The sequence below is a fragment of the Sphaeramia orbicularis genome, chromosome 5 (assembly GCF_902148855.1).
Source record: "Sphaeramia orbicularis chromosome 5, fSphaOr1.1, whole genome shotgun sequence".
NCBI classification, from domain to species: domain Eukaryota; kingdom Metazoa; phylum Chordata; class Actinopteri; order Kurtiformes; family Apogonidae; genus Sphaeramia; species Sphaeramia orbicularis.
In genome coordinates, this window is record NC_043961.1 from 27,360,485 (window position 1) to 27,381,654 (window position 21,170).

At 36.2% G+C, this 21,170-nt stretch overlaps 1 protein-coding gene across 1 annotated transcript; it reads right to left on the reverse strand.

The window, feature by feature from the left end:
- Positions 1-1,931: 1,931 nt before the first annotated feature.
- On the reverse strand, positions 1,932-20,265 carry slc11a2 (solute carrier family 11 member 2). Its single transcript, XM_030134085.1, is given in 18 exon segments — positions 1,932-2,535; positions 6,012-6,065; positions 6,719-6,872; positions 7,560-7,633; positions 7,774-7,923; positions 8,013-8,132; positions 9,196-9,282; positions 9,404-9,459; positions 9,462-9,582; positions 9,675-9,830; positions 9,921-9,988; positions 11,359-11,429; positions 11,545-11,651; positions 11,884-12,003; positions 12,707-12,826; positions 12,933-13,072; positions 15,573-15,657; positions 20,097-20,265. Coding segments are annotated over 17 exon segments (1,710 nt in total). The 5' UTR covers positions 15,607-15,657; positions 20,097-20,265; the 3' UTR covers positions 1,932-2,457.
- Between the last annotated feature and the right edge of the window lie 905 nt (positions 20,266-21,170).

Genomic DNA, 21,170 nt, shown 5'->3' on the forward strand with positions numbered 1-21,170 from the left:
CTTAATCAGTTTTGTTTATCATCAAGTGCTGTTTTCATTTGCAAAACCCTGTGTTAGTTTGAAAAAAATTGGAAATATTTATTCAAACTAACACAAAATATTTAATAATACGCATCATGTATTTCCCAAAGGAATGAACATAAGATTTGTATGTAATGTTGGACATACGCTGCATTTCCAGGCTCTGTCTTCACTGTTTTAATGCTACTTCAGCCTGTTATTCCAACCGATATTCTTAAAACTAGATGGAATAGATTATCTAAAAATGTGTTTTATATGACTATGTTTACACACACTGTAGTATCCTGGTTTTGGTCATATTTGTGATATGACAATCACCAGCACAAACACAAAGACCAAATACTTGAGTAACCCTACAATACTCAGGACACGAATGCACATGTAAACACAGTATGAATTTGTATTAGTGTTCCACTCTAATTTTAGAAATTAGGCACATTGTGAACACACAAGGCACTGTGGACATACACACAAAAATAACACACAGGTGCAGTTTGATTTTTGGTCTGAACCTTGGATCATATTTACGTAAAAACCCAAACCACTTGTGCACTCTCATACCCACAAACTATGATGACAGTTACTTGTTTTGTACAGTTTTCATGTACATTGTGAAATTGCTGTCCTGTCATTTCCTGGTATAGATACCTATTTTATTCATAACATTTTTTAAGGTCCTATACTAATCAGGCTGATACAAATGCACAAAAGACATTCGACTGTTAAATGATCTGTCCCTCAAAATTAGTCGTGTTATTTAGTTGATAAGCGATGAAATGTCCGCATTCGCACTGAAAACTGGTCTTGTTTACAAAGAGGGTAATTCTGAGTAATTTTACCACCCCGAATGTGCTACTTTGACTAATTCATTTGAGACAGAGTTACAGTAAGCATGTTCTCTGTTGTTCATCAACTTCCATATGCATTCAGACATTAAAAGATGCCACCATGCACACCATAGCTCTACAAAGTTTGGCTCATCAAAAATCTGAGGCTTCAACATCCAGTATAGACACAGAAGCAAAGACAATATAAAACTAAGCAAAAAAACAAACAAACAAAAAAAAAAGCAAATATTGAACTAACCTGAGCTCATCACAAAAATAATAGAGTTAAATAAAGTCATACAAAGCACCAGTTTTTGATACATAACAGCCAGAAACACTGTGGGATAACCAAGCGAGAAGTTACCTCCGTCAGCGCCACACAGCCAAAGTTAAATTACCGCAACACAAAAACACATCTTGTGTAGAGTTATGAAACTTTTATATCTAAAGTTCAGTGAGAATGTATACTGAGGAAGTATACACGGTTAAACTTCTACACTGTTAGCTTTAATAGTGATAGTTTAGAGACATTTTAAAAACTTTAGGACATATCTTTAGAATATTTCAAAGAGGCTATGACAAACCTTTTCTCCAAGATTCAATGTTAAAATAAATTGCATATTTATTCACAGAGATGATGACATAAAACTCTCATTTTCATATATAGTATAAAAAATATGGAAAAGAGTAACTAATCACATATACAAATATGATGTATTAAATATATATAAAATAATGTATTAATATAATTTCAATACCTAGAGGGATGTTTGAAATTAGTTTTCTTAGAAATACAGACAGCTGGAAGCTCCCTAACCCTTGCAGTCATCAGGTTATATATATATATATATATATATATATATATATATATATATATATATATATATATTTATATGTGTGTGTATATATATATATATATATATATATATATATATATATATATATATATATATATATATATATATATATAAAATATATATATATATATATATATATATATAATATATATATATATATATATATATATATATAAAAAATATATATATATATATATATATATATATATATATATATATATATATATATATATATATCTTTTTGGTCTACTTCTTACAACAAATCTTAGGGATTTGTGCCAAAAACATAAAATATCATTAACAGTTCTTCTTTCCTGTGCAGCCTGTGTGTCCATTTTGGAAGTAAGCAGGTGATGTAGTGCAATATTGACTCAAAACAGCCAAGTGTGTTCAGGTTTTATGCCATTTGCAGACATCACAGTCTTCTTTATAAATTAAGTTGTTTGTTTGAGGCCAACTGTGGCACATAAATATTTCAAAGATTTGTCTCTTTGGAGCCTTAATATTTAACATAAATACCATTAAATAGCAATATATGCATACAAGTTTTAATCCAGCAAAGTGATGCAATCTGAGGTCACTAAGACACTGTGATGGAAAAAGTCCATTTCGGTTGTTAACGAAATTATGACATCTGCGAGATGTTGATATACTGTAAGGACACATTAAAGTGCGTTAGGCACAGAGAGGCACAAATATAGCACATACTGGCCGAGCTTCAGTGGTCCCATGCCTCCATCTGATCACATGCCCTATCTCTCAGCCAAAGTGTAAGAGTCCATGTCATTCAGCAAGTAAATGTCCGTGTGACGAGAAAACATGACTGGCATCTGAAAGAGAAGAGAGAAGGTTCATTAGTGATGACAGAAATCATGATGACAAACTTCCATCACTCATGAAGACTAAACAATTAGCAAAGTCACATTCTCACATTATTTCCACAAAATGTTTCTGGTGAAAGATGACATTTTTACTATCTACAGCTCATTTTTATTACTTTACCAATGGCTTAATAGGTTTACTTAATGTATATGAAACTACAGTACAGACTGTACATAAACAGACTGTCAGTTGGTTATGTTTATTGTACTGTTGCCATGATGGATATAAACACTTATTATAAATACTGTTATGATTTACAGGAATAATGATGTGTTTTGATCTTTGTTAAATAGTATTTAATCAGCTCTCATTCTGAATTAGATTCTTGTTTATCATTATGGATTAAGTTCAGTTGCTCACCTTGGGTCAAAGTGTTATTTTCCAAACTTTCCCTCATTTAATCCTGGAAATTCCTGGAAAAAAGACATGCGCACTACCTACCATGATCTACCATCTACCCTGGTTAAATAAAAAAAATCTAGGTAATGTTTGTCCTTTGACCCGTTAATACAGTGCATGCAGTGGGAAAAGCTCCTGACCAAAACCCAGGTCAACTGTTAGGGAATTTATAAAATACATACTATATTCAAAAAGCCCAGATTTTTTCATATACATTAAGTAAAATCAGCAGTCGTGTTTTAATTCCATCAGCAGATTCTTTTTAACTGTCTAATACAAGGTTTGAGTATCGACCTAATATTCAGTCTCTGTGTAATCCTTTCTTGTTTAAAGCATGGTACACAGCCAAAAAAGAAACACAATTCACTAGTAATTCAGAGACAAGACACCAAAAACTTGTCCACAGATCCATTAGATCCCATTTATTTTGGTCAAATGGTGTGCTTCATCCAGTAGCAAAAGGACAGACACGTCATTCAGTCGCATTGAGCAGAAATGAGTCAGATCTGAATGTTAAACAATACTACATGAGTTTCACCTGTAACAGCTGATGTATGTATTTGGAAATGTGTAATTCACCAGAGAGGTATTCAAATGACACTGCATAGACACACACACCCTCATAACAACCTGAAAGTTATATTTCCATCACCTGTATGTTAGATCTGCAGCGGAGACCTGCAGCTAGTCTACCAAGCCTGTCATGTATATATTACAGTAATAAAACCTGAAAGAACCTACAACTTTCACAGCTCAGCAGTGATTCAGTACAAGAACAGTCTGCTTTTCATGTAACACCCAAGACAATTATCAACGGTAAAGAAACGCCAACTCTGAAGACATAAACCAGTATACTTATATGTAGGCCTGAATGTGACTCACATCTTTCTCATGATTAATACATTTGTGTAACTTACATTGATACTGCATAAAAAAGTGCTTTCACTCTAATTTTCTGTATTTGTACGTGATGGTTACAAATGAAGAACAATCTCTTAAAGCCAGTAAAGTGAAATCAAACCGGCGCTAAATCAGCTCACAGAAATTAAAGTCTTACTGGTTAAAAAAAGGCCTTTCCATTGTGATTTGAGGTGTGAAGCCTTGTCAGTTGCTCCCTAATTTTTATGTCAGTATGTCAGTAGTATAAATGCACAACACAAAACCTGTTTCAACATCAATCAGCTGCTGTTTGAATTCAGCAGCACTTGATCAGAAAGGAGGATGAATAAAACAAAAGAGCTGTAATCTAACTGTAATCTAATCAAACCAAGAGTCACAAACACAACTTGCAAACAGAGAATACTATGGAAATCATAAGCATTTCTCTGGGTTATGCAGTAGTTCTGGAAAGACTCCCTTTAAGTAAATGTGACTCTGTTACTCTCCAATAGTGCATTTTTAGACATTTTGTAACAAAATGACTGCTTTTCGCTGCCTAATTTTAGAGCTTGGTATGTGCTCTTCAGACTGTGAAATTGTCAGACAAACGGGGTTTTCAGTTCCAAAAAAACTTCTTTTACTCTCTCTGCATGTGTACTTTTTTTTTTAGTTTTAGTTCTTTTTACTTCCTTTTCTTTTACCAAATCTTTTTCATGACAAATTAAACAGTTCGCACAACTGCATTACTTTCTATAAAAAATAATATATCATATCACTCCTAACTTCACAGCAGCAGAAGTGGAAATATTTTTCTTTCACAAATAATAACCACATAATGATTATTTAGGTTAATATATTTGTAAAAGCTGTGTGATTGAGCAGACTAATGACAGAACACACCTCATTAATGACTTAATACAGTAGCTTTCACCAGGCAGATCCAAACCATTTTTGAAAATGAGTGTTCATTTTTAAGAGAGTTAATGGACCTGTATTGAAGCCAAATACAGCTAACTCTGACCTCAAAATAATAATTAAACATTTTGGGAAACCCATTAATTCCTTTTCTTGCCTGGACATGAATGAGAAGTTCAAAACAAGTCTCATGTCTGTCTGCTGTAGTTTTACACTGAACCTACAGTCACGAAAGTCTCAATGATACTAACACATTCTCTCTCTTAGAAAGATGAAAAGGAGGAAGAACTATTCATTAAAAATTCAAGGGTTGTCATCTGAGGTATACCTTATTCACAGACCTGCTGACAAGGTACTCATTCTAGGGTGAGAGTGTAAATGATGTCCACATGTTAAATTAAGTACATGCACATATTCTGTACAATACTGAAGCCTACATACCCCTTCAGCATCATCATATTTAACAAGAATAAATTCACATACTCAATCCCTCTAACCAAATGTTTCAATACAATTAGGGCTGGATATCAGTTGGAGATTTTTGGGTAACAATTAAAATCCTTAAGAAATATTATTTAACGCAACAATGCAGAGACTGAAACTGCTGCAGCGCCAAGTGAGGTGAGACAGAAGAGGATGTTGAGGTAGATGATGAGGAAATGAAAACAGGATGAACAGATCCCATCCGCAACGAAACTGTGAGGCCTGACGTTATTACAAAAATACTCAGTCTCATGAAATACTAAGTTTGACAGTATAAAATCATCAACTTTTAATTGGTATTCTCCATATTTAATTCTTAAAACATTCTTGGTTTATTCTAGAGTGTTAGATTAGTTAGATATTTTCAAAGTGATTATCTTTTGAGAAGTTGATGTTAGTTTAAGCTAAAGTTTACTTGGTTAAGTCACAATAGTTACGTAATAATAAGCCCTTAAGTGATAGTGTCTCACTCTGATTTCAAATGGCTCAAACATCAAAAACTTGTGATCCCGTATGCTGTGCTTGTGTCACACTGGCAAGATTGGGTACCTAAAAAGCACCAAATGTTGATACCCAGCCCTACACATAAACAATACATGACATGAGAAGTACAACATGTGTTTCTGGTTCTTTGCAATGACTCAGTGTATCCCAGAGGAAAGAGGCATGCTGGTGGTAACTGTCCTGTTCAGCTTTAGGGGTCGCACTCAGACTGTTCCTCTACCAACATGGCAGGTGTGTTTCTTACCCTGCTGCCAAAGTCCAGGCAGGAAACCCCCAGTGCAACCAAACAGTGCCACGCCTGGAGACAAAGACAAAAACAGAGGAGCAGGAGGTCACCACAGTGTCAACAGTGTTCTGATGCAAGAAAATCCATGTACATTACTGCACAAACATCTAGGGTCACTATTGGGTCTGTTGTTTTAGGTCATACTGACCATACCGCTGCATTTTTCCACCATCTTTATCAAGATACAGCTGGAATATTTAACAGATACCGTATGTATTCAGAAAAGAAACAGACTAAGAAGGCAAGTGTTTAGTGTGACCACCCTTTGCCCTGAACATGTCTGCGTCTTTACTGTTTTAAATATTTTTTTTCCCTGGTAACAGAGGTTACGCCAAATAAAGAGTTTCCTTTTTGTTCTCGTTGTATCTTAATAAATAAATATTAATTGTTGTATCTTAGAAATAAATATGTTCTGTATAATTATTTCAACCTTGCAAAATAATGAAGCTAAAAGTGGCCTAAGACTATTGAACAGCGCTCTGCTTTACAAAAACACCCCAAAACAAATTTTGTGATATAATCTTGTTAATTAGCATACAAGATAGTCCAAAAAACAGCTTGACAGTAAGAAGTGTACTTTACAGTATCTAACAAATGCTAAAATATCATTGACTGAATGAGGTGACAACAAGCTAAAACTGTGATGCTGCATTCCTCTAACTCACCAGGTAGCCCACAAAGCACAGATAGGCCACAGAGAGAAAAGCAGCCAAAACGTAGAGTGGTATGCTGTTCAGCGCTGTCACATAAACCACCACAAAGTACATGTTGATTGCACAAACAACCAGGATCACAATGCCTCCAGAAATCTTCCAGACCCTGAAGAACACAGGAAGATTAAAAAAAATGCTTGTTCTTGCAAAGAAATAATGTACATTTTGTATTAGATACATAATTTATCAAATCAAAATGAAAGTGACTTTCAGGAGTTACAGTTGTCTTGCAACATAATCTTTCCTGTAATAAGTCAGAAGAAATTTCGGGTTTGCCCAACTTAATTTTGCCCTGTTTCAAATGTCATTTTCCCATAAGCAGCTTTCAACTAAATTAAGAAATTTGAATAGAGTCACTACCACAATCTTGAGCAGACAAGTTGCATTTGACTAGTTAATAAATGAATTATTCAGCAGCATTAACCTCAACAACTCTTGTCATGATGGAAAAAATGTCACTCAATCTGAAACTCACTTTGGTTCTAAAAGCATCTTCTTCTTATGAGGTAAAAACTATGAAGAAGCTAAAAGTCAAATGTCATTTTCATATTTGACAACAAGTGCAAGTCTGTCCAATGACAGACTTGGATCACAGAAATTACACAAAACAGTATTTGTGGCTTTAACATTTATAGATCTAATGAGATGCACTGTTTAAAAAAATTTATATCAAATACAAATAATTTGTGAATTCCAGAATGAGTGCCCTATCTATTATTAAAAATTAAACAGAGAGAGGGCATGTTTCACATTGACTTGGACAAATGATTAAAACAATACACTTGTCACTTACAATCCATTTGCAAAGTCGTTCATTATGGATGTGAGGCTGGTGAAAGTCAGGATCGGGATCAACGCAAATGGAAGCTGTTGGTGAGAAGAGAAAAACATCATATATTACACCAAATGAGGATAAAATGTAGAGAAAAGGAGGAAAACGGCATTTGGAAGAAGTAGAGAAAACTTTAGTTTGTACTAGTTTTTCAGTAGATTTGACTACATCTGACCTGCATGCTCTGTAGTACATTGAGGAAGTCGTTCATCCCTGTCAGATGCTGCACATCCTGAAAAATGGCGACCAGCAGTGTAGGTGTAATGGCAATGGAGCGGGTCAGCAGAACCCGAGCAAAACGGGACCACCGGAGGTTCAGGAAACCCTAAGCAAAAATGATGAGTGTACATAATTACATACACCACATTGGTGGTTTAGTTGTGTTTAATTAAAAAACAGGACTGATGTTCTCACCTCCATGACAAACTGTCCAGAGTATGTCCCTGTCATGGTGGAGCTCTGTCCAGCGGCCAGGATTCCAATGGCCCAAATATAAAGGGCTGCTGGGCCAAAGAAGCAGCCCAACACCACTCCCTAAACAAACGGAGAGAATTCATCAATATTCATTATGACTTCTCTGAAACACTACAGTGTTGTATGGTTTAGGGCAAGATTTAAAACTGTTTTAATGGCAGTCAGAATGAAATTTAAGAAAAACTTCATAAGAACAAAGACAGTGAAAAACAACACAGTGTATGGTTAACAGACTAAAAAATAAATAATACTAGTGAGATGACAGCCCTTTTTTATCCACAATTTCAACACCATCTGCACTCATTTTCTCATTCCTGCTGTTTAATATGTTCTGTTATGCTAATTGGTGTAATGTTGAGGAAAAAACAATACTTCTTAAAACTTAAATCTTACCAGGTGTTTTGAGATTAAAATTTGTAAAAGTCCAAAATAATGATGATTCACAAGTCTTAACATTTATCAGATTTTTAAAAGACATTTTAATTGCAGCTTTGTGTCTTACTTTTATATCAATGGATTCATTACCTTTTAACACTTACATATGGGACATCTGGTATCTAAGGGATACACTGATCTCCATATTCAGGGTTATTACTGATACCAATATTTAAAATGACATTTTGGCCAATAGCTGATGCCAATAATGATGTTTCTTTGTTTCTTTTTTTTTTGTATTTATTTTCCCTTAGCAAAGAAATTTTCATTAATAATATAAAAAATAGTTACTGTTTTAAAGTTGATGTCCAGCCAATATATCAGTGCACCCCTACAAGTATCTATAACTGTTCCATCTCTGAACATAAGGTTATTGAAGAAAAGCCCTATTAGAATATTTTAGAACTCGCACAGGCCTCATCAGCCTATTGAAACCTTTTCTTGTGCTCTCAAGGTGTGTTAGGTTGTTCTCTCTGTTTTTAGGTTCTTGAATCAAAAACTTCAACCTTACTTATTCACCTAAAATAACTCTAAAAACCTCTCTGTGTGCTGCGCCTTCAGCAGCAACTATATTGCAAATCTGTGAAGACTTCCTGTGGCTTCTCTATCATGACTTTTCTATTCTAAAATGTGATTAATAGTTGTTGGGTACAGATTGATATTGATGTGCCAATAAGAACAGACGTACTCCTTTGTAGATGTCCACTTCCAGTGTGCCGTTATTGAGAGGGAAGAGATCTGTATGAGGACTGCCTGTTGCATTGCACTCTGTATTCTGAAGCCAGGACCAAAAAAAGCAAATGATGAACGACTTGATGCCTGACAAGTGAAAGCTACACTGTAACATGAAAACAAATTATAATTCTCAGTTGACCAAAAGCACGTTGCATACTCACCACATCAATGTTGCGTTTATTGTAGAAGGCTTGAGCAAAGACCGCAACAACAAAACATTAATGAGAAAGGAGACAAAGAGAGCAATAGAAGACTCGATGAAGAAGTACTTGTTGGCTTCCTTCACTTCCTTTTTATTTTTGCGATCAACTTCCGGGACTAGAAGGAGAGAATAAATAGACTAACAGTTATTTTTCATTTTACAACTGGGATTAGACTCTACTTAAGTGCTACTCATTTATACTATATGTCAAAATTGTTTAGGTTTCCAACCTTAACCAGGGCAGAATGCAGGTAAATGTTGTGAGGCATAATGACTGCACCCACGATTCCCACTGCTTGCTCCAGCTGCACAGGCCCACAATCAGCACAATAAGGTACAAACATCCCCTTCAGCAGCTCCCCTTGGTCTGGCTTCACAAGCACATACTAAAGACAGAAAACACAGAGTTCAACAGCTTGAACAGGAAATATTCAATTAATGTCTTGGCAAAATGTAAACATGTAAGGCAGCCTCACCTCATAGCCAAAACTAACTGCCATTACAGTGATGAGAAAGCCAAAGAAAGCTTCAAGTTTCCTCAGGCCTACGAGAGACACAAACTGAGTCAACAGTTTTTACAGTACATCATCATTATATTGCCTAATGTAAATCAATTTTTGTGTATCTTTTGAGATCAAGGGCAACATTTTGTGTTGAAATATTTTATGTAACATGTTCATTTTGTAGGAGAGAAATTGGATTAATACGACCCCTCTGGCTTTTTCTACATTTTGACCTTAGATTAAAGGTAAGAAAACATGGTGACTTATGGTTTTGCAATGTGCACCCTAATTATACTATAATAATAATAATAATAATAATAATAATAATAATAATAATAATAATAATAATAATAATAATAATAATAACAATAACAATAACAATAACAATAATAATAATGGATTAGATTTATAAAGCGTTTTTCTATGAACGAATACTCAAAGCGCAAACAGAGGATCCATTATTCATTCGCTCTCACATTCCCCCTCTGGTGGTGGTAAACTACATTTGTAGCCACAGTTGCCCTGGGGCAGACAGACGGAAGCGTGGCTCCAATCCGAGCCTACGGCCCCTCCGACCACCACCAAACATTCATACACATTCATACACCAGTGTGAGTAGCAACACTGGAGGCAAGGAGGGTGAAGTGTCTTGCCCAAGGACACAACAGCACATGGACAGAGTGGGATATACTCTTCACAGGGTTCCTACAGCCTTCTACAAGTTAAATTTAAGACTTTTTAAGATTACTTAGAAGAGAATTTAATGCCCATTTCACAGCCATACTGGCAAAAATTCACAACTCCTAGAATTTAGGAAAATATATTTACTCCTTGTACAAGAGCTTCAAACATGTTCCCCTCTATTTGTGTGAACCAGGATGAGAATGATCTTTTCACCAACCAGATATTGTTAAATATGCACTTCCTCATGCTTACTTCTCCCTTCTGTGATCATTTCTCACCGGGGACTGTAAAGTTAGCGATAATCAGTTCCTAATTCCAATATAAAATGGTGGGTGGATTTGAGTAGACTAATGTTACTTTCTTTGCATCTTAGACATTTCCCAGACACATTTAAACACAATACAGCGAATACATTTATGGCAACATAACTTAAGACCTACCATATTAAATTTAACACCTTTTAAAGACTTTATTAAGGTAATAAATACAGATTAGTAAATTCAAGACTTTTTAAAACCCTGCAGGAACCCCATCTAAGGCACAAGTTCAATATAATTTTGGGGTAAGACACATCTGGAGCAAGTAGTGTGTGTTTGGTACCACTGTTAACAGAACTTATTGCCCAGCAGAATGGAAGCTGTCACCATTATATTCGTGTTTACAGTTATTCTTGGTGTAGACTGATCTTTAGTTAGTGGCTTTGTATCAGCTGAAGAAAATCACATACCATATTTGTCTAAGAAGAGGAACACGAATGTGTCTGTGATGGTGATGAGTACACCTGCCCACAGTGGGATCCTGCAGGAGAAGGAAGGAAATGTTGCTTTTTTTTGTCAAAAACATCATGGCATCACAGAAATGAAGACTTTGTGATGTTAAGTCCATTTTTATGAGCAAGTTGTAAAAACTATACCTGCCCACTGAGAGAAGGTTCAGAGCTATGGCACAACCGATGACCTCCTGCATGTCTGAGCCAATAATCGCTAGTTCCACCATCAACCAGAGGATGATCCGAGGAACCTGAAATAAAAAATGATTTGTCAATTCAAATATAGATAATTTTCCAAAATCTCTATTAAAAAAATAAATAAATCTGCTGCTAGGTTTTCGTCAGTAACAACTGGGTGCCACATATTTCAACAACATTAAGATGACATAAAAATAAAAAAGACATTTCACAACCTCATTAATATAGAATTCATGGTCAAAGAGAGAGTAAAATTCTAAAAAAAAATTTCATTAAAGTACTTACTGTGGGATACTGGCGGTTGCAGACTTCAGCTAGGTGCATTCCTGTGACAACCCCCAGCCGTGCAGCTAACCTCTGCAAGAGCAGTCCAATGATGGTGGCTACAAGGAGCACCCATAGGAGCTGAGGACAAAAAGAGAAGAATCAACAAATGTTACTAAATCCTATCTTGACATTTATGAAGGTGAAGAGGCAAATTAAAACAGTGTCATTTTGTTTACACTCATTTTGATATTATGATCTTCTAAAGCTGGCATTCAAAACTGGAATTTCATTTCAAAGAACAATAGCGACACTGTCAAGGCCTGAAAGGGATCATTGTATTTATGATGCAGCTGAAGCATTTGATGAATCTAAGCAATTTTGCCTTTGAAGTGAAATTGCTTCACTTCCACCCCGCTCAAAATTAAAAAGTGGTACTTTTTGACTTAGCCCACTGAAAACAGAAGAGACATGTAGTTTCAGTAAAGGGCCCTTCAGTCAGTCAACAACATGCATAGAAAATGTAAACAGTACGAATGGACAATAGTCAGAACAGCAAATGAAACCACTTCAATACATAACTCAGAAGTTTAATAGAGGAATATTTAATGTTTTTCTAGTTATGCTCTGGAAAATGGAATGATGACAGCCAAACAGACATACATGTTATTTCTGCCATTTCCTCTGCATTTATTACTACGGAATAAAGAGGTGAAACATACGTCTGGATGAAGACACCTACAAATCTTGTGTCACACAACTTACTTTTTCAAAGAGATGCTGAGAGAGTGTAATACAACTAGAACACAGTTTGGACTTGTCTCTAATATCCACATTCTATCACCTTAAATCCTGCTTTGGCTCCAGATTGCAGGTCAGACTCGATGTTTCCTGGATCCAAGTAAGCAATGCTCATCAAGAACCCAGGTCCAGTGAAGGCCCAGAGTTTACGAAAGCTAAACACCTAAACAGAAGAATCAGCATTTTATTAGCATTAATCATATTACAATTGGATTAGGCTAATATCCAAGTAGTGTCTGCTTCACAAGAAACTAGCTTTCAGACAGTACCTGGTTGCCATTCTCAGGAATGTGCACCTTCTCTTCAAAGTATGTGGAGAAGGGCTCATCCTGCTCCACTGGTGAAGCAGGAGGAGAGATGGAACTGTACTGAGTGGGCTGGATAATGCCATTCTCTTGAGATGCGTCCTCTGGAAAAAAAAAAAAAAAACAGAAGAAATGACGCAAATGGAAGTGATGAGGGAAAAGTATAACCAGGTAAGCCCCAACAGTCTGTGTTATTCAAGGGTTGTTTGAAGTCACATTACAGGAAAATTATTTGCTTAAGCTAAATTGTATTCCTGATCATGATTCCTATTTAACTGTAATTGATTAATAATTCCAGTTTATTTACAACTTGCATTATAAAAAGGCATAGAGTGAGCAGTCAGTCAATGCAGACTAAACTCCTTCAGTGAACTCCTTAAACAGACTGGATAAAATCTACTGTATTTGAAACTGAAGTATTGATAGTGTTGATGATTTGTGTGCTGGCTATTTGTCTGTTCGAGTGTCTGGGGCCTATATCACAAAGCAATGTCAACAGTCAACTCTGACACTCTTTAGCAAGTTAACATAAAACCTTATTATAAAGAGACCTTCCAGGTGATCAGCTACATATTTCTAACCAGAAGAACAAACTATGACCCAAAACAGTTATGAGAAATTTTAAATTATAATAGATTAAAAGAAACACAACAGGAGAGAAAGAGAAGGAGCAAGACAGCAAAATGTCTGCATGAAAGTGTAGGTTAATATTATCAATAGTCCATCAGTAGGATATGAGTGGATATGACTATAATGACAGTTATGAATGTCGCTCTCACATATACGGTGCTTAGGTATATTATTGAGGTCTATAAGACTATTGTAGACTTATTCTTTAAGATTTAACATTAGTATAGTCAAACAGTTCAAGACCAAATACAGATCAAATATAAAACCAGAATTCAAACTGGTAAGTAGGTTTATTGTCAAAAAGACCAAGACTTCAGTACTTTTATCAGTCCCTGTTTTTCTTTTGCATAAGAAAGCCAAATGGTTTTCGCAGTCTAAAGCTCTTGCCTCCTCACACATCCTCTCTGTATTTTTCTTTTCCGTGAGAACTGACTGGTCAGTGGAGATCAGTAAGCACTGTCTTGATACATTCTGATCAGCCTTTAATCTGTAGACCTAACTATGGAGATTTACCGGCAAGAAATAACACACCCTTCTGATACTGTAAATCCTAGGTTGAACCAGATATCACCTCTCTAACCCCTTAATCCTGCTTCATGTCACAGACCCATGGTGTAATTGATATGTTGTAATTAATGATAAAATACATGTCGGATTTGTATCCTATATTAGAAACATGTTACTAATTTTCGGTAAATTTCTAGATACCTCCAACAACACAATCAACAGACTAGAAAAGCACTCGGAGAGCACAGACCCCCACCATGGCAGATCAGTGCCCCCCATCACCCCCAAAATTTAATCATTCCTTCCTTATGCCAGTATCAACATTTACTGAAAATACCATCAAAATTCATCCATAACTTTTTGAGTTATCTTGCTAACAGACAAACCCCAATGAAACCATAACCTCCGCCGTTCCTTGGTGGAGGTAATAAACACATAAATGTAAATTCAGATTCAAATATAAATTTCAATGACCTTTGACCACAGAGTCAAGGCCAAAATCTCTATTTTAAATCTAATGATTTTTAATTTCACTGTGAGCCCATATTGACAATAATCATTTACATCTACTTAAGACATTAAGGTGACAATAGAGACAAAGAGATTGACTGATTTTCACCACATTTGTACTTCATAAAAATTGGCTTTCTAACATTTTGCATGCACAGACAAATGTGGGATAAAGATAAAGGGAATTTTAGTAAAAAAAAAACAAAAAACAAAACAAACAGTGCTGGCAAGCAATGAGTAATTCACCCACAGTTTCACAACTGCTACAGACATTCTGTGATTTACAGTGAAAGGCATTACAAGGCAGAAATCTTGAACCCAGTGACTCCAATAAAATACTGTGAGAACACAAAGACAAAAGCTGCATACAGTGCTAGAGACTAATAAAACCACAGTGCTAGAGACTAATAAAATCAGACTTCAACTTTAAATGTCATTAACTACTCACTGAGTTTGGACCCCTCACGCATTTTCTTCATCTCCAATTCACTGGTACTTTCAAAGTCCACTCTTTCCTAACACTGATTCTGCTTTTGTGTGACTTGTCCTTTCTCATCTCTTTTTAGGTCATGGGATGTCACAATGACATTCTGACATCATGTGTCTAAAACTCACCCAGGAAGAGAGAGTAAAGAAAACACACCCCTGCACACACAAATATGTCGATAAAACACAACCCCAAGCACAAACAAAATGCAGTTGCCTGTCCTTTAACCTAAAATTAATCACTCGGGATCACACATGCAGTAATAAAGTTCACAAAAACATTTCAATGTGGAGCTTTGGAATCAACAGTTTAATAAATTCTTTACAATGTGCATGTAAAATATTTTTTTAGGCAGCTCTCTGACACTGTAGGTGTCTTGAAGCCCTGACCAAAGTGAGTGTGTGGTGTAAAATACTTGACGGGTGTGTATCTAATGTGATGATCAGGTTTCTGTTATCTTAAACAGTTACCTTCGAGGTAGTCTCCTTCTTGCTCGGACTTCATTGGAGCAGGCTGAAGGAACCCTGGGAACTCAAAGGATGAATATCAGCCCCCCTGTAAAAATGACAATAACAGTTGCATAACCCGAGAATGAAAGACGTGACCGTTCAAATCTGTGAATAAACCTATACATGACATTTTATTTGAGCGATGCTTTGGTCTTTGACACAAAAAATTAGAAGTAAAAGGACAGCTGATTAACAGGACAGACTATTTCTTCATATTATGTGACTGTGCAACTTTTTCTTCCCCTTTTCACCATTGATAAAAAACAAAAATCACAAAAATGTAAGCTTCATATTATGACTCATCAACTTCAATATCATGTCAAAGGCCACTACGTTAATGGAAACCTTTAACAGGACTGAGAAATTAAGCTGACTGAGGACAGAGATTCATTTCCACTTCATTCACTTCTCTCACAACATGCAAACAACCCTGTACGTTAACTTGTGTTCTTATTGCATGATACAAGGTAGATAGCTCTAAATGCCCCTGTTTACTCAAGACATTAAAATGTGCCTCCACATGCTTGTCACTGGATTTCACTTCTTTCAGTATGTAAACAAACTCATCTACAGCACAAACTGTCATTTCAAGTTTAATAACCTGGCTTGGTAATGTTTAGTTGTAAATGTAACTCACTGTGCAGTCCAAAAACTACCACATTCTTTTAAATTACAATGTTTCCTTGCCAGCTACTCAGTGCATTAGGTGATGTGAATCAATCAATACACCCTGCATGTCAATTTTAACCATTCCATTTGTTTTATACCCTTTAATGAACATTGCATCTTCATGCACCACTTAAAATATCTACATGGATCTCTACCAGATAATGTAAACTGCAGCTATAAAGCAAGGGAGTAGGTTTGATTTTGACCTTGGTGGGGACACAAAAGTGCTCCAAGGCAGCACTCCAGAAAGTTGAAATTTTTTTTTGCATTTACAATCATAATTTCACATCACGTCGAGCTGATCAAACAAGCAAACAATCATGGTCACAAAAAAAATTTAGTAATTGACATGTTTATAATGCATATCTGAATATCTAAGGACAATACAAGAATTTAATGCATTCTGCATTGTTATTCTCATGATTAACATATCCACTGTTATTTAACATCACCTGTGAATTTCCAGCCTCTCCTCCTCTACCTCTTCCCTTCTCTCTACTGTCTGTCACCTGACAAAAATATGTTGATGCATGACATACGAACAGATTAGGGATATAGTGATCATAGAGTTTGATGGTACAGTTATCGCCTAAGCAAAAAAGGCTTTTAGTTTCAATTATTACATGGAATTTATTCCCCAAAAATATGGATAAAATCACATTTAGAAGCACATTTAGAATCTGAGGTTTTATTGTATTTTCCCCACAAATTTTCTTTATGTGTGTTTTTTAAACAGTTGCTCTTCCATAGAAATACACTAAAATAATAAGCAAAGTAACTCTTAAAAAGTGTATCTGTTTGGCATTAAATAGTGTCTTTTATTCAATACCTGTATTGTTGAGCCTCTACAGTTCTATACCCTTGAAATAACTTACACTTTGACTCCTAAAGAAGTGTGTTATGTCCAGTTTTCTTTTCTTTGACATCCTTTACATCCTAATTACCAAACACACAGGCACGCACACGTAAACAAACACATGTACAAATGTACATGTAAATGACACCACTGATATTAAAATCCGTCTAGCTGATGCGACCCAGGCTGAACAAATGCCAAACATGTTGAAAACTTATGTTAGCGGTCCAACTAGCAGGTTCCTTTTACAAGTAGATGGAGTGACAGCGGGGATGACCAATCACATGTACATTAGCAAAACCAACGAGCCAATCAGAGAGCAACATTTACGTTAGAGGCGGGACTTCTAGCAGAGACCTACTGTTAACCCTTTGTGTGCCATAATCATTGACTAAACACTACGGACAGCGGTTGGATTGATAGTGACTACACAGTAGTGGCTGGATATTGGTAGGGACGTGTCCTTAGCATCTCCACGCAATTCTACACCCCTGCTGTAAAGCTTGTCACTAAGAAAAGAAGTTATTTTTGTGCATTTAAATGGCATGACTCATATGAAACACTTGTAAAATAACTTTCATCTTTATGAAAACATAACTATGACACCATGCATTTATGTTCATAGAAAAAGTTCATTGATTAGGCAGTCCTTCAATTTGTCCCAGTATGTACTTATGTGTGCATGCTTCTGAGAACACCTCCAAATGTGTCCCGTGTGATCAGATCTCAGTGCATCCTGAGTGTGTTCGCACACTGTATTTGAGCTGGCCACATACGATCAGATATTAATGCCGGTTATGAACATGACCTATGAAACACTGTATCAGTCAAACAACTGGATTTCTTAACAGCATGTTCTTCAATAGTGCACATGACACATGAGTGTGGGATCACATGAGGTACAAGACAGACTGAGGCAGTTTTCCATTCAGTCAAGGTTTCCTACAGAGCTGCTTAATTTGGTTCATGACTGATTATGTGCTCTGCTACTAAGATGACCACTTCCTCAGCAGTCTACCCAATAACGGCATGTTATAATGCAGTTACAAGTCAAAGGCAAAGAGCTTGCCTGTATTCTACCCCCTTATACCATTTATTACCCAGGGTGTAATCACTGAAAGCACACAGAAAAATGATAAGAACTTCCTACCGTTATAGCAGGGGGTGGACGTGATCTCACTTTAATGTTCCTGATCATAGGTCATGTACTTGAAATGTCACCATGTTGGTAATTTGTTGCCAGATTTAGATCTGTGATCTAAAATTAACAGCACAGCTGTTAAAGACAACAAAAGTGGTTCTTGGACTAAAGTTGTAGGTGTGGGAGCTTTCTCTTTCATTATGATTCGGACTCCTAATGGCTGCATGCTTTCTATTGTTAGTCCTATTAAACTTCCTCACACGCATTAGAAATATTTCAAAAGAATTATCCACATTTATGTTGTGGTTAAACTTAGTTTCATCTTGGTCCATCTAGTGCACTGAGTTTTGTACAAGGCTTGATATGACCTGGTATGTGTTAGGTTGTGTAACTGCACATTAATGTGTCAGCAATAATCTTGTTAAATTCCATAGTCATCCAAGAGTGAAAGACCTGACTCCATGATGCTGTAAAGTACTGTAAAAGTGAATCCTTTATGGAAGCAATATGACTTGATGTAAAGAAATATAAAGTAAGACTGCATGAAAATGTATGTTTGGCTTAATATTTATGTAGTGGGACTAAACAAACAAACAAAAAAAAAACCTGGTCAACATAGTCATCCTTTCAACTTCCCCTACAGCTCAGGCCTAAACGAAGACCATGACACCTAATCTGCAGAAAACAGCCATACCAAGCTATGACCTCTCCCAAACTGATAAATAACTGACAATTAGTGTCAACGCAGCATTAGAAGGCAAACAAAAAATGAAAATGTGAAACAAATATAACAAAAACACAACATAGGAAACTTAAACCTTGCCTGTAATAATTACAACAAATGTCAGGAAACTTGGCACCTACAAAAACTGGTCTTTCCAGCACATGAACAAAGTCAAATAACACACATCACCATCATGTTTAACTAGCCAACTTGTGTTCACACTTACCGCATTTATAACTGGATACAAAAGTTAAAAAATGTGGAACATGCGCAGTGTGAAGTCTTAAAAGTATACAGTACTGGTTTGTATGTAATACACTATTATGGTAGTATCTCTGGATCTCATAGGAAACACGGGAAAATGAAGGTACTCAGGTATGTGAGGCAGCTACAAACGTTGATTTTTGCCACAGAGGTTTATAACGTATTGTAACTTGCAGATATATTGGATGTTATTGAGCCTTTTTGACTAAATAACTTAAATAGCTACAATACATGTGGTCAAAACTTCCCTTGAGTGTTTAGCAAAGTCCTATACTAACCTAAAATTATACTAGAAAATATACAAAACTGTTAGTGACCATACATAACTTACCTAAGCACTTGTTTGTTTAAATAATCAAAGATGTCTTCGCATTCAAACCAAAGCATCCCTTCAGAACTGGTGCTTCTTCCAAAAATGTCACCAGCAAGCTACTGATATGATTTCCAAATCTCAGCCTTGAAGAACTAAATAGATTTTATTCTTCAAAACAGTGTTATAGAATCCCAAAGTTGGTCAACACGGTTAGAAACACCTTAAACTAAACAATAATGTATGACCTCTTGTCCTGACAACTTGAACCTAGCTACTTAGTAGGAGCTGGGAGTCAACTTGAAACTGTGCTTGAAATCAGTGTGCTCATTTGCTAGCTATACGTGTCGGTATAAGAATTCTCACCATCGCTTTTGACTAACAAAAATGACAATGAACAAAACCACAGTGCGCTGATAGTTTAACCGGTGAGTGAAATCCAGCTAACAAGTTCTCATGATATGCTAGCTGTCTGTTAACATTAGCTAACTCTCATTAGAAAAGTATACAACAGCACTTACCTAGGTGTGCCTTACAGGAGGCTAAAAAAGACTGGTTTCGAAGGTTAAAGCTTTCCAAAACTAACAACATGTGTGTGAATTAGAAGGCGGGTGACCGGCTGTCTAGCACGTTATCAGGCTACTTTCTGGAAGTCGTATCTTCCCGTGTCTGCCATGGCGTCAACTGTTACCTTCCGCACACACTGCGCATGCGTGCCACCTGGGCGTTTCAGAGATGCCGCTACGGAATGAGGCAAGTTTATGTGAGACCATGTTCAATCTGCTTAGCACTATTACACTACACAGGAAATAAACTTAACCCTTGTGAATTCGTCTAGTTTACAACCCTTTGTTGACTCTGGAGACAAATATATACATACACAAAAAAGTACGTTAAAATCATCATGCATCAATATCTTTTCTGCATAAATCTCTTTAACCACTTCAGCTCTTCTCAAAACTATCAAAAAGTTCTAAATTTTAATCATTTGAATGCCTGTTTGCATACATGTCACTTATTTTTTGTCTTGTTTTTCTTTTTTCAGTGACAAAAAATATCCCCATGGTAAGTCATTATTTTAAGATAAGAAAGTCATAATTATGAGATGATAAATCGAAATTATGCTCCCGCGGCCAGGAGAAACAATTTTCAGCGGGGATACGGACCTTGGCACTACACCTGTATCACGGAGAAAAACAGGTACCTGAAGCCGTACGGAGTCCATCCAGCTGATCTTCGACCAGCTCAGGCATGATGTCACCAAATGTGTGAGTAGATGAAACTCATGTTCCACCTACAGAGGAGCTGCAAGTCACTTCAGTTAATCATACAGGATGTATAAGTACTGTAATTAGTATAAACTGATTAATTTATTTCCCAAACTAAAACGGCTACACTATCTATTAATGTGGTATATAAGTTTTTCGAGTGAAGACGTCATACCTCAGTCACGGTGTAGTGCCGAATTCTATTCCCTGCCGAAAACTGCATCCCCAGCCGCGGGAGCGTGCAGCAGCTGCCGAAAAGAGTGCCCCCTTCCTAAGTCAGCCATAAAGAGGACAATGTGCACCAAATTCACCCTGTCACACCAGAAT